This window comes from Callospermophilus lateralis, chromosome 2, assembly GCF_048772815.1.
Source record: "Callospermophilus lateralis isolate mCalLat2 chromosome 2, mCalLat2.hap1, whole genome shotgun sequence".
NCBI classification, from domain to species: Eukaryota; Metazoa; Chordata; class Mammalia; order Rodentia; family Sciuridae; genus Callospermophilus; species Callospermophilus lateralis.
The window spans coordinates 183,468,603-183,481,351 of record NC_135306.1 but is presented as its reverse complement, the minus strand read 5'-3'; the positions used below and the strand labels follow the sequence as shown (position 1 = coordinate 183,481,351).

At 37.2% G+C, this 12,749-nt stretch overlaps 2 protein-coding genes across 2 annotated transcripts in view; one reads left to right on the top strand and one right to left on the bottom strand.

The window, feature by feature from the left end:
- Iftap (intraflagellar transport associated protein) overlaps nt 1-10,004 on the bottom strand; it is a 57,902-nt gene extending 47,898 nt beyond the window's left edge. Inside the window, exon 1 of the mRNA XM_076844349.1 lies at nt 9,889-10,004. The gene's annotated coding sequence lies outside the window, so the exon portion shown is untranslated. The remainder of the gene's footprint in view (nt 1-9,888) is intronic.
- A 364-nt stretch (nt 10,005-10,368) lies between these two features.
- On the top strand, nt 10,369-11,949 carry Rag2 (recombination activating 2). The gene has a single exon (XM_076844348.1). The coding sequence runs from the start codon at nt 10,369-10,371 to the stop codon at nt 11,947-11,949; it is 1,581 nt and encodes a 526-aa protein (XP_076700463.1).
- The last annotated feature ends 800 nt before the right edge of the window (nt 11,950-12,749 follow it).

The window sequence follows — 12,749 nt, the reverse complement described above, 5'->3', positions numbered from 1 at the left end:
ATATATATATACATATAAATATGTGGGGTATCTGTATGTGTGTGTATACACACACATATGTATATACATCACACAAAACATGAGACTCCAAGGTAAACCAGATGATTTAAGTTTTAAAGCACTCTGAGTACAGGAAAATAATGGGGCTTGGGGCTTCTGGGGAGAGGAGACAACATGATATGGAGGGAGGAAAGGGAGGAAATGTGTGTCTTGTTAGGAAAAAAGAAAACAAAAACAAAGTTTAAAAAGGAGGAGTGGAGGGGCTGGGGTTGTGGCGCAGTGGTGAAGCGCCTGCATAGTATGTGTGAGGCACTGTATTCTATTCTCAACATCTCATATAAATTAATTAATCAAAGGTCCATCAACAACTAAAAAAAAAATGTTAAAAAAAAAGAAGGAGTGGAGGGTAGAGAAGAAGGGTAAACCAATTAAGGCAAAAGAGAGTTAGAAAAATAATTACCACTAAACGTTCACCAAGAATCTTGGAACCCAGGTGTGTTGATTGCTTCCTCTGCAGAAAGCTGGGGGCGGGGGGCAGGAATAATACTAACCTGTACAATTACATGCTTAAGCAGAAACTTTCCTCTTGAAAAATTTGTTTCCCTTTCCTGCTCATCCACCCAAGCTACCATAATGATGTTTCTTGAGGCTATCATTCATTAAGCTTTTCTGTTCATCAGCAGATTGCATAAAATCAATTTCATCTCCCCAAAATATTATCTTCCTCCCAGCCATTTTAGTCAATCCAGAAATATCTGCACTGATTCACTGAGGCAGGTCAACTGAGTATTCGACTGTTTTCAATTACACAGTTATTAATTCCATTAAACAATGAAAAATGCAAGCAGTGAAGCATTGGAACTCCTTCTCCCCACTCATTTCCTACCATTTTTAAAAAACAGATCAACTGTGCACAGGGAATCTGCAGCAGATACTCATAGGATAAACCCAGAAAATTCAATGCTCTTGAAATCAGGAAGATTGACTTTCCACTACCGTTTTCATTTCTTTTCTTTTTTGAAAAATTTACAATTGTGTATAATCACAAGTAAACAGTCTACCTTCACCCCCTAACAAAACTCCTACAAACACACTAACTGACCTCTAGACTAGTACATCTGTCAAGAAAACTTTGCCATCCAAATATTTCATCCATGTTCAAAACTGACCTCCCAGCCTCAGAAGCGTTAACCACATCAGTGACTCAGCTGCTAAGAGTGAATGCTCCAGTAAACATTTTTCTCAAGGCCTCTGAGAAAGCTGTTAATCCACAAGGCAGTAGGGTTTCTAAGTCAACTTTATAGCTCTATAATCTCACAATAATGTTTCAATCATTAAAGATTTATTAGCTCAAATATAATCCCACCTTCACATGTTATGCAATGTCCCATTAATGCTTATTTTATCTGTTCTGCATAACAACTACAACACAAAGGCATCCAGGCTTGATTAAAATTATCCCTCTCGCCAACTTCCTGAGCCTGTCAGCCACCTGCACAATGCACAGCACTTTGACAATACCAAAAAGCCTACTTTAAAGCAAAACCCATACAGCTGGTTAGGAGCAGGTGTAGACCAACTGAACTAAATCAACTCTGCCTGAAGGAATACATTTCTAAGTGTTTCAAAATGCCAGATCTTGCAAGCAAAATTGACCTTTTCATCTGGCATTCTCTTAAAAGAAATAAGAATTTTGAGATGTGCTGCTTAGTTATTTTTAATTCTAAATTTCTATGACTATGGAATAATAAATGGGCTTTCAGAAGTAATAAAAGATTCCCCAGCTGGAATGTTCTCTCAATATTTTATTGACAATTTTTTGCCTCAATATACACAACATAGCACACACATGTACATTCATATAAATTTCCTTTAGCCAAAATGGTTTCTATACTCAAAGAAAATGGGAATCACAAACTCCCTACTCTAACAAAAGAAGCTTTAAGCGATTTATTTTTCTAGCACAACATTGCAAAATGCCTCTGTAATTTTTCTACACTCTATTTTAAAGCAAACAGTCTACCTTAAATCAGAGAGTATGGAACTATTATCAGAAAAAACTAGTCATCCTGGTCAAGTGGCCATATTTAAATGTTTTGAATAAAAATTGACAGGTCACTTGTCATGCTCCTCTCTTGACAATTCATCATGCTAACTGTAGGCCGCTTCCCTCCATCGATGTCCTTTTCCTTCCTCTTTTCTTTGCCAGTTTCAGTTGTGGCTCCTATTGCAGCATTCACTCAACAAGCCAAGCATTTCCCTTTCCAATACTATTTACATTATTCCCTTACAAATTGTCTATGCCAATCCTAAAACTATAAAGAAGTTGTCACTGACCTTACCTTAACATTTGTTAACTCAGGAAGCGACAGCGTAGTTTGAGTTGTTCCTTCACTTACAAAATGGGGATGGAAATGCTCAAAGGGACACTGCACTTCTTGATACACACTTCCATGAGCCCACAAAATAATGCTTCTCTCCCTCCTCTACCCCATCATGTACACAGATATTCACCTGGCAAGTTATTTTACTTTTTATACTTACATGGTTTGAATGTCAGCAAGTTGTCTCCCATCTTTTTTTTCCCAGTAATTCTTCCTTTTTTTTTAATTATAATATTACTACATCCAGTTACTAAGTCTTTTATCTCACCTATGAAATAAAGTTATTTTGTTCTGTAATTAGACTGACTTGTTTTCTTTAATTCTCTATGTTTGTTTGTTTGTTTTTGATGAAAGGAAGGATAAATCAGTATATTCTAGTCGGAGTTTGGATCTGATTCTGCCTCAAGGTATAAGAATGGCTGAATAGCCTGTAATTGTGAATTTCTAGGAACTGGGTGCAATGGTGCACACCTCTAATCACAGAGACTTGGGAGACTGAAGCAGGAGGATACAAGTTCAAGGCCAGCCTCAGCAATTCAGTGAGATCCTCAGTAACCTGAGGAGGAGGGCAGTGGGAAGAGGAGGGGAGGAAAAGAAAGGCAGGCAGGCTGGTTGGACTGAATGTGCCAAGAATGTAAGGTGCTGATTGGCAATCAAAAGTTACTTCATTCATGTATGTTCTTTTGGGGAAAGGCCTGTGTTCTTGACTTTTTTTTCCAATTTTCCACAACTACACTCAGCGGATACTTAATAAACATGGTTTACTACTGTAGTCACCTCTTACCCAAGGAGGATATGTTCCAAAATCTCTACTAAGTACCAAACCCTTTGATCTATGTACATAATTGTAACAAAGAAATTAGGCACACAGAAAGAAGAATGACATTATGGCATTTGCTGGTAAATGGATGGAACAGGAGATTATCATGCTATGTGAAATAAGCCAATCCCCAAAAACCAAAGGCAGAATGTTCTCTCCAATACGGACTGCTAACACATACAGGGGTGGGAGAAGTGTGGATAGAAGTTCACTGGATTAGACAAAGGGGAGTGAAGGGAAGAGGATGGGAATAGGAAAGATAGTGGAATGGATCAAACATAAATTTCCTATGTTCATACATGAATACACAAGTGTAACTCCACATCATGTACAACCACAAGAATGGGAAGTTATACTCCATGTTTATATAATACATCGAAACACATTCTACTGTCATGTATAACTAAAGAAGAATAAAGATTTTTTAAAAGTTAATAATGACAGTATATTTTATAATAATTACCTGCAAACATTCAATAATATCAGCTATTATTATTACATAAATAAAATGACTACATTTGAAACTTATTGATTTAAGGTTCTACTTGCTCACTATTTTTTAAAGCTTCATTGTTTTACAGTTACATTGAACATACTGGAGGGAAAATAGTGAATAAATAAATGTTTTGTTGCTTAAAAAGAAGAAATCAGACACAGTAAGAGTGCTAACAATAACCAATAATAAAATAAAACAATTAATACACTATAATAAAAGTTATGTGAATGTGGTCTCTCTCTTCCTTCCCCCCACCTCAAAATATCTTAATGTACTGTACTTACCCTTCTTGTGATTATGTAATATTTAAAGGAAGCACTTCATGGCTTTTCTTTGTCATATCTGAATTTTTAGAACAACTACTTTTGCACTTTGGGGCCATTATCAAGTAAAATAAGGATTGCTTAAACTCAAGTTTTGTGATACCATGAGAGTGGAACTGATAACCAAAACAGCTACTAAGTGACTAATGGGTAGGTAGCTTACACAGTTTGAACACACTGGACAAAGAAATGACTCGTGCCTTGGGTAGAATGGAGCTGAACGGTACAATATTTTCATAATGTTACCCAGAATGGCTTGCAATTTAAAACTTACAAATTGCTTATTTATGGGATTTTCCACTTAACATCTTTGGACCACAATTTACCACAGGCAACTAAACCAGAGTGTTTTTGTTAGCTTTTCATCACTGTACTCAATCCAACACATTTGGGGATCAAGGTTTCAGAGGATTCAGTCTATAGACGACCAACTCCACTGCACTGGGCCCAAGGTGAGGCAGAACATCATGGTAAAAGGGCCCAGTAGAGGAAAGCTCTCTGCTCATGGCAAAGTCAGGAAGCAGACAGGGGGCCACAGGGAAGATGCGCCCTTCCAGGGCACACACCCAGTGACACACCTCCTCCAGCCATGTCCCACCTGACTACAATTACCATCTTGCTCATTCAAACTAGGATGGACTGATTAGGTCACAGCTCTCTCAATCCAGTCATTTCACCTCCAAACATTCCTGCACAGGAGCTTTGGGGGGACACCCCATATCCAAACCATAGCATGAGGAAAATGAAATAATGGATAAGGGAGGACGAATGTACTAACCTCCAGTTTCCTCAGGAGCAACTAAGCAACTTACTGCTACACTACAAATTCCCAGGTTTTCTTATTTTAATAAAATACAAAAGCTAAAAACACAAACCTACCCATGATTTCTAATTGTATTTACTATAGATATATCACTGTTATTGATTCTGTAATTTCAAGCATCATAATCATTATGTAATACCACTAATAAGTAACAAAAACAACCAAATATCCTTTTGCAAACAAAAATCATGGAAAATAATTAGAGGAGGTGATGTTGCTTTTATAAATGATGGACCAACATTTCAAAAGATAAAAATCAACCAAACAATTGAACCACACTTCTATTTAAAAAAAAAAGAAAAAAGAAAGAAAAGTCACCCCTGAAAATGTATCTTAATATTTTCAAAAAATATATGGTAGTAACATATACAAATATATCTATAGCCCCATCATCATTAGGCAAGATTCATTGTGGTTACTGGGTACACTGTATATACCAGACATTTTATATCCATGAATCCTTACAATAAAAAAGGTATCATTCCCATTTTAGAGATAAAACCAAAGCTCAAAAATATCACTCAATTAGCAAGTGCAACCACTGAAATGCAAAGCCAGATCCACCCACCTCTTATCACTACCTTATATCATCTAAGCCACATGGAAACCAAATGACCAACCACCTAACCAGTGGATGGTTAGGTCATCATGTGTCATTAACTGAATGAAATTCTATGCAACTTTTAAAAAGTATAAAGGCAGTTTACAAGATCACTGTGGAATCTTAACATTTCCCTTGACTGAGGGCTTTAGATATATTATCTCATTTAATCTTTTCCCAGCAACCATTTGAGGTCATTATTTCTGTTATCTCTATTTCAGAGATGGAGAAGCAGGCTTGAGGGTTAATATGACACCACCTGAGAAATGGCAGAGCAGGCAGAGAAAACCAGGTCAACTTGACACCAAACCTCATTCTCAGAAATATTATCTTGTACAACACTACACGGCAGCTGCTTGAGTGAGAAGAGGTCCTCCAACAATTAGAACTCCTTCCTTCTGAGCCTGCACTAAAGAAAGGAGACCACAGAAGAGCAATGAAAAGATCAAATAACTACAATTGGCACTTTTGGTCTTTGCTTTGGGGCGAGCAACATCCCATTGGATTCACAAGAGTATTTATTTAAACCAGAATAATTGCATTCATTTTTTCTGTTTAATAAAATGTTTTTTAATTTTAATAAACTGGGTTTCATCTATGTTTTTTTTTTCCTACAAATGAATAGTGAATTGTGTTTCCATTGTAACTAGTAATGAAATAGTTAAATCTGGAGGGTACACCCTGGTGGTTATCTCCCTCAACCTTCAAAGAGAAAAAGTCACAGTCAGTTACTCCTGTTAGATCCGAGTTCATTAGAACATCTGTAGGCACATAAGCACCCTCTTTACATCAGCTTCTGCTTACCGCAGGCATAGTAGGCAGTAGTGAATCTTCCTAATACTGCTTTAGCAACAGAGATTCAGAGAGGGGTGAGCAGCCCCTCTGGCCTTCAGGTAGGTCCAATGTTTTCATTTCTCCCCAAGCTAAAAGATGGGAACCGATATTATGGGAAGGCAGGTGCCCTACTTCAGAGTATGGTAACTACAGGTGGATGGGGTGTCTAGATGGGGAAGGAGTAAATTTGGAAAATGTGGGGCTTCCTATTCTCAGGTTGCTATGAGGATTTAACTCCTATGCCTTCAGAGCACATTATTAATCTTAGTGCATAAATGCTTCGCTGGCAGAAGTGTGGGAAGAAAGACCTAATCATGGTTTTACTGCCAGCAAAAATCAAATAATATATGCCTCAAACCTGATTAACCGTGTAAAACAGTTTTAATTTATGCACTAAATACCTGCAGTTACATGGGGTTACTTGCTTTTGGAGCAATCAGGAAACATGGGCCGTACTGAGCAATAAGATTTAATGCTTCAGAGTACACTGTCTTTCTTTGGAAAGAAAAATAAGTTAGTTCAGACACAGGAACTACAAGCCCAGACCTCACACCATTAGTCCTCTTTTGATACTCAACTATGCCCTGCCTTCAAAGTGAATAAATGAAAATCTCCCTGCTGCGGACTGTTAGCATGAGGCTGGGAAGACTGTGTGTGTATTGGCCCTATATTTCTGTCTTTTAAAAAGAATCTTTAATGTGTTGACTTTGAAATTCCCCTCAGTTGAAGAAAGGCCTCTTTTTTTTTAATCTGCCTGTTTTAGTTTAGTCTATTTAAAGAGAAACCTTTCAGTAGGTTATTTTAGGTCTATTATACTCTTTTAAAAATGCTTTTTAAAAACTAAGATGTAACTAATATACTCATATTAAAACCATGGAAGAGACACAATGGTCTGCTCCACTGAAAACATAAATCAGTAAAGCAAAATCTCAAAAACTATGGCAAAAAAAAATGTGAAAACACTTTCAATGTTCTTGTTTATTTATTAAATATTGAAATCATCTGATTAAAATGAGTAATCTAAAATTAAATTCACAAATGGCATTACAAAAGGAGATAATTCATTATAACAATAAATTTTACCACTTTTTTTAGGGCCCTGAACTAAGCTACAAAAATGGATAATATTCTTTACATCTTGCCCAAGAAAATGTTTCTACCTAATCTATAAGAATCATGTTTTCACTTATGACAAACCAAAATCCCTATGAAAACCTTAAGATGAAGTCAACAGGCTACAATGAAAATATTTTTTAAGCTTGCTGTTTAAAAACAAATGTTCTTTGGGAAATTCCTTTGGTCTGGAATTTATTACCCCTGTATGGCATCACAGATGATTAAAATAAGCAAGCTTTGGCTTTGGGACTCCCTCCACCCAAAATGGGACAACTCTGAGAATAATAATTCATGCCGTGTTTAAGTACCTACAGTTTTCATTTAATGAATTGAGGGTCAATAACATTTCTTTTAGCTTCCTTTAAGTTCCTTTAATTCCCTTTAATTTCTTAGATGCTTTCTTTCATGTTTATGTGGATAAGTTATGAATAAATAAAACAGTTTCCCAGGTTATTTCATAAGCAGGGGAAGTTGCTGAATCTGCAAATCCACATGGTCCTCAGACCACAGAGGCTTGCTTTTATAGCTTTGGAACTAATTCTTCTCAGGCCCCATTTCCAAAGTTGGTTTAATAACCCAAAATATTAAAAGATCACACCTTAAGAGATACCCAAAATAAACTAAAAATCCTAGAGTACATGAGAAATCTGATCTACAGAAGTACTTAAGGCAAAAAAAAAAAAAATTTGTTTTAAAAACACCATCTCATTAGAGTGACCATGGATTCTAAATGGCCCAAGGAACATTTACAAGGAGAATAAAAATAAAACAGTCTTTCATATGTGTATGCATGGATGTGGCACAGTGGATCCTGGCATCAGAGATATCCACAGGATATTAATTTTTTAAAAAAGTAAACTGTAAATGGATTGAAGAGAGATCAGTGGAGTGGAGGGAAGAGAGGGGTGGGGGTGGGGGTGGAGAAGTGCTGGGGATTGAATTGGCACAGGTTGAGTTCCCTACCTCTGTGATAATGTCAGGGTGTTTCCTGGTATATTGTATAACTAAAAAGAATAAGTAAAAACTAAAATAAACTATAGTATCAATCCCCACTTTGCAAATAAAAAGAAAGATAAAAATAATTTGCCCACCATGGTTACACAGCAACTAATTGTTAGAACACCAGATTTGGACTCAGAAGATTCAATTCTAGATCCTGTATATTTAATAAAGGGCTAGAAAAAAGACTGACAAGAAGAATGAAATATCAACTGCTATTTAAATTAATCCACCACCAGCATCATTATATATATTTATCCCACTCTTACTAGTTCAAAAGTTTATCTTATCCACTGACCAGATCATAAATTTCCAAAGTCTTTTAACCATCTTCAACATTACAAATATCATCAGTCATCCCTAGCAGATAATTGTGCACACACAACCTTACTTTTGATAAGTTTGATAATAATCATAATAATAACTATCATTTACTATGTGCAATGTTTTACTAAATTATTAATTATAATTGACATCAACCCATGAGATACAACATAAAATTATCTCATTCTACAGAAAAGGAAACTGAGGCACAGAGAAGTTAAATAACTTGCCCAAAGTCATGTACTTGATGACAGCTAGGATTTGAATCTAGCCAGTCAGCATTTGAAAATCCATACTGTTTTATTCTGCTTTAAGTATATTAACAACTTACTCTTAAAAGTCACTGAATCTGTGTTATTCTGTTTGCTTTAACATTTGGCGCCTAAAACTTCACTCTGCAAACAGTAAGTATATTTCACATCTCTCTAAGGTAGGTAATAATAAAATAAAAATTTGCCAAGCTTACTTCATCTAGTAAACATCTCGTTAATATCATAATAAAAATATAAAGTCCTGAATAACTCTTGCACCTCTTTGTTTAGTGCCTGCTTTCTACAGAGTTACTAAAGAATTACCTCAAAGTTCTTGGGCTGAAAAAGAGGTCTGAAATAACAGCGATTCTATTTTTCTAGGAGTGGGTAAGGGGAGATGTGTTTAGGAACCTTCTCCTCCTCCCTAAAAGAATCCTAAAAACTGGAGTAAATCGCCCAAGAAAACAAAGGGGCACTTGTAAAGGTCTAATTACTGTATTTCCACTACTAAATGCAGGAGTGGTAAGATCATTCTCAAGCAATTTCTCGCCTGTCCTCTAGGTATTCGGAGACTCGTCTTTAGGTTCTGTAAGATAGTCAACAGCTATTGTAACCTTGGCTCCCCTTCAATCCCTTCCCCAGCAGCCCAGGATCCTCGAGGGTGCAATTCTGAGTTGGGGCGCAATTCTGAATGGAGCTTCAACGCGTCTGGGCAGGAGTCCGCCGTGGCGTCCCCTCAGACTGCCGTTTCCAGGCAACCACGCGCGGGCCAGAAGCAGTTGTGCATCCTACTGGGTCACCTATTTAAGAGTCCCCAGGGGAAGCTCCAGCAATTCCGGGACATCGGTTTGCCCGAAACCCCTCGGTGCTGCAGCGCCCCCGTAACCCGATGTTTGGTCTGCGCCAGCCACTCTCACCTCCCGATCCCCAGTGGTCCGCCTTGGCTCCCATCTAGTCACTTCGCACTTTTGGCGTCTTTACTCAGACAGACATACTAGAAAGTCTACTCTCCCGAAGAAACAAAGACAAATCATTACAGGCACACATCCCATAGAGCACAGATTCCTGGGAATTGTAGTTCTTTCGGCTCACGTGTGAGAGTCTTTAAGAAAAAAAGAACTACAATACCCAGAAATCAAATGGCGGCGAGTCCATCTCTAAAATATGTCCCAACTACTTGGCTTGAATTCGGTAGGAATGTTCTGTGGCTCTTTCCAAACCTAACTCCCTGAATTTTGCTAACTGGGTTCCAGGGCAAGTTTGTGAGAGGATTTTGTTTTTTAACAAGTTTTTCGCATGTGAATGAGTCTCAACAGTGATATATATATATATAAAGATATTCTAAGTCATTTTATCTTTTAATTCTTTCAGATAAAAGATCTACCCACAATCAGAAAATGTCACTGCAGATGATAACAATCAGTAATAATATAGCCTTAATTCAACCAGGCTTCTCACTGATGAATTTTGATGGACAAATTTTCTTCTTTGGCCAGAAAGGCTGGCCTAAGAGATCCTGCCCTACTGGAGTTTTCCATTTTGACATAAAGCATAACCATCTCAAACTGAAGCCTGCAATTTTCTCTAAGGATTCCTGCTACATTCCTCCTCTTCGCTACCCAGCCATCTGCACATTCAAAGGAAGCTTGGAGTCTGAAAAGCAATATATCATTCACGGAGGGAAAACACCAAACAATGAGCTTTCAGATAAGATTTATTTCATGTCTGTTGTTTGCAAGAACAACAAAAAAGTTACTTTCCGCTGCACAGAGAAAGACTTGGTGGGAGATGTTCCTGAAGCCAGATATGGTCATTCCATTGACGTGGTATATAGTCGAGGCAAAAGCATGGGTGTTCTCTTTGGAGGACGCTCATACATGCCTTCCACCCAAAGAACCACAGAAAAATGGAATAGTGTAACTGACTGCCTGCCCCATATTTACTTGGTGGATTTTGAATTTGGATGTGCTACATCATACATTCTTCCAGAACTTCAGGATGGGCTGTCTTTTCATGTCTCTATTGCCAAAAATGATACCATTTATATTTTAGGAGGACATTCTCTTGCCAATAACATCCGCCCTGCCAACCTGTACAGAATAAAGGTTGATCTTCCCTTAGGTAGCCCAGCTGTGAATTGCACAGTCTTGCCAGGAGGAATCTCTGTCTCCAGTGCAATTCTGACTCAAATTAACAGTGATGAATTCATTATTGTTGGTGGCTATCAGTTTGACAATCAAAAGAGAATGGTCTGCAACATTATCTCTTTAGAGGATAGCAAGATAGAGATTCGTGAGATGGAGACCCCGGATTGGACCCCAGATATTAAGCATAGCAAGATATGGTTTGGAAGTAACATGGGAAACGGAACAGTTTTCCTTGGCATACCAGGAGACAATAAACAGGCTGTTTCTGATGCATTCTATTTTTATATGTTAAGATGCTCTGAAGATGACCTGAATGAAGATCAGAAAACATTCACAAACAGTCAGACATCAACAGAAGATCCAGGAGACTCCACTCCCTTTGAAGATTCAGAAGAATTTTGTTTCAGTGCAGAAGCATATAGCTTTGATGGTGATGATGAATTTGACACCTATAATGAAGATGATGAGGAAGATGAGTCTGTGACAGGCTACTGGATAACATGCTGCCCTACTTGTGATGTGGATATCAACACGTGGGTACCATTTTATTCAACTGAGCTCAACAAACCTGCCATGATCTACTGTTCTCATGGAGATGGGCACTGGGTCCATGCTCAGTGCATGGATCTGGCAGAACGTACACTCATCCATCTGTCAGAAGGAAGCAGTAAGTATTACTGCAATGAGCATGTGAAGATTGCAAGAGCTCTACAAACTCCTAAAAGAGCCCTACCCTTACAAAAGCCTCCAATGAAATCTCTCCACAAAAAAGGTTCTGGGAAAGTTTTGACTCCTGCCAAGAAATCTTTTCTTAGAAGGTTGTTTGATTAGTTGGGGCGGGGTGGGGGGCTTTAAGATTCAAGTACATTTATTGCATTTATTTTACCAATGAGAAAAATATTTCAATTTTAATTGAAAATGTTGAGTTGTTAGAGGTTTAACACAATGTTAAATACTGTTCGCCCAAAGCCTAAACATTTTTAAAATATTTGACTCAAAATATCTGAAATGATATCTGAAATGAAAATATTATCTGATATTTTCACTCAAGACATATTAAACACAAAACAGTAGTGATAATCAAAGTATGTTTATATTCCTTATATTATTTTTGGTAACAACCTAGAGAGTAGTTGAGACAACCTTAACCAATAAAGAAACTAGTAAACAAAAGATTAAATGAATTATTTTGTGCAAGGTATCAATTTGGGAATTAAAACCAAGATCAACTATTTCCCACACTATTGCTTTTCATATGCCTTTAAGCAGCCCCTTGGATTATGCCCACGAACAGAACATCTTAGGTACTCTTGTAATTTTCACTGAAGAAATAATCTCAAATTTGTTATATTTCCTTGAAGCATCTGCACGCACTTTCTTCAATTCACCAATGAGCCCATCAGATGTGACCTTAAGAATCAAATAATTCTCCCTATTATTTGATACACTGATGATGTGTCAAATACACTCATTGTACCATTTATTTGAAGGCATATTCACCAGAAAACACAAACCCTCTATTACTAGGATCCTGGGAAAAGACAGGAATGAAAATACATTGATAAGTGACCACCAAATACATATCATGGAGAATAAAAATATTGTTTCTCAAAATAATGAAAGTTTTAAAC

Coding starts and splice junctions, on each gene's coding strand:
- Rag2 (XM_076844348.1), top strand. CDS start 10,369: ATGTCACTGCAGATGATAACAATCAGTAATAATATAGCCTTAATTCAA.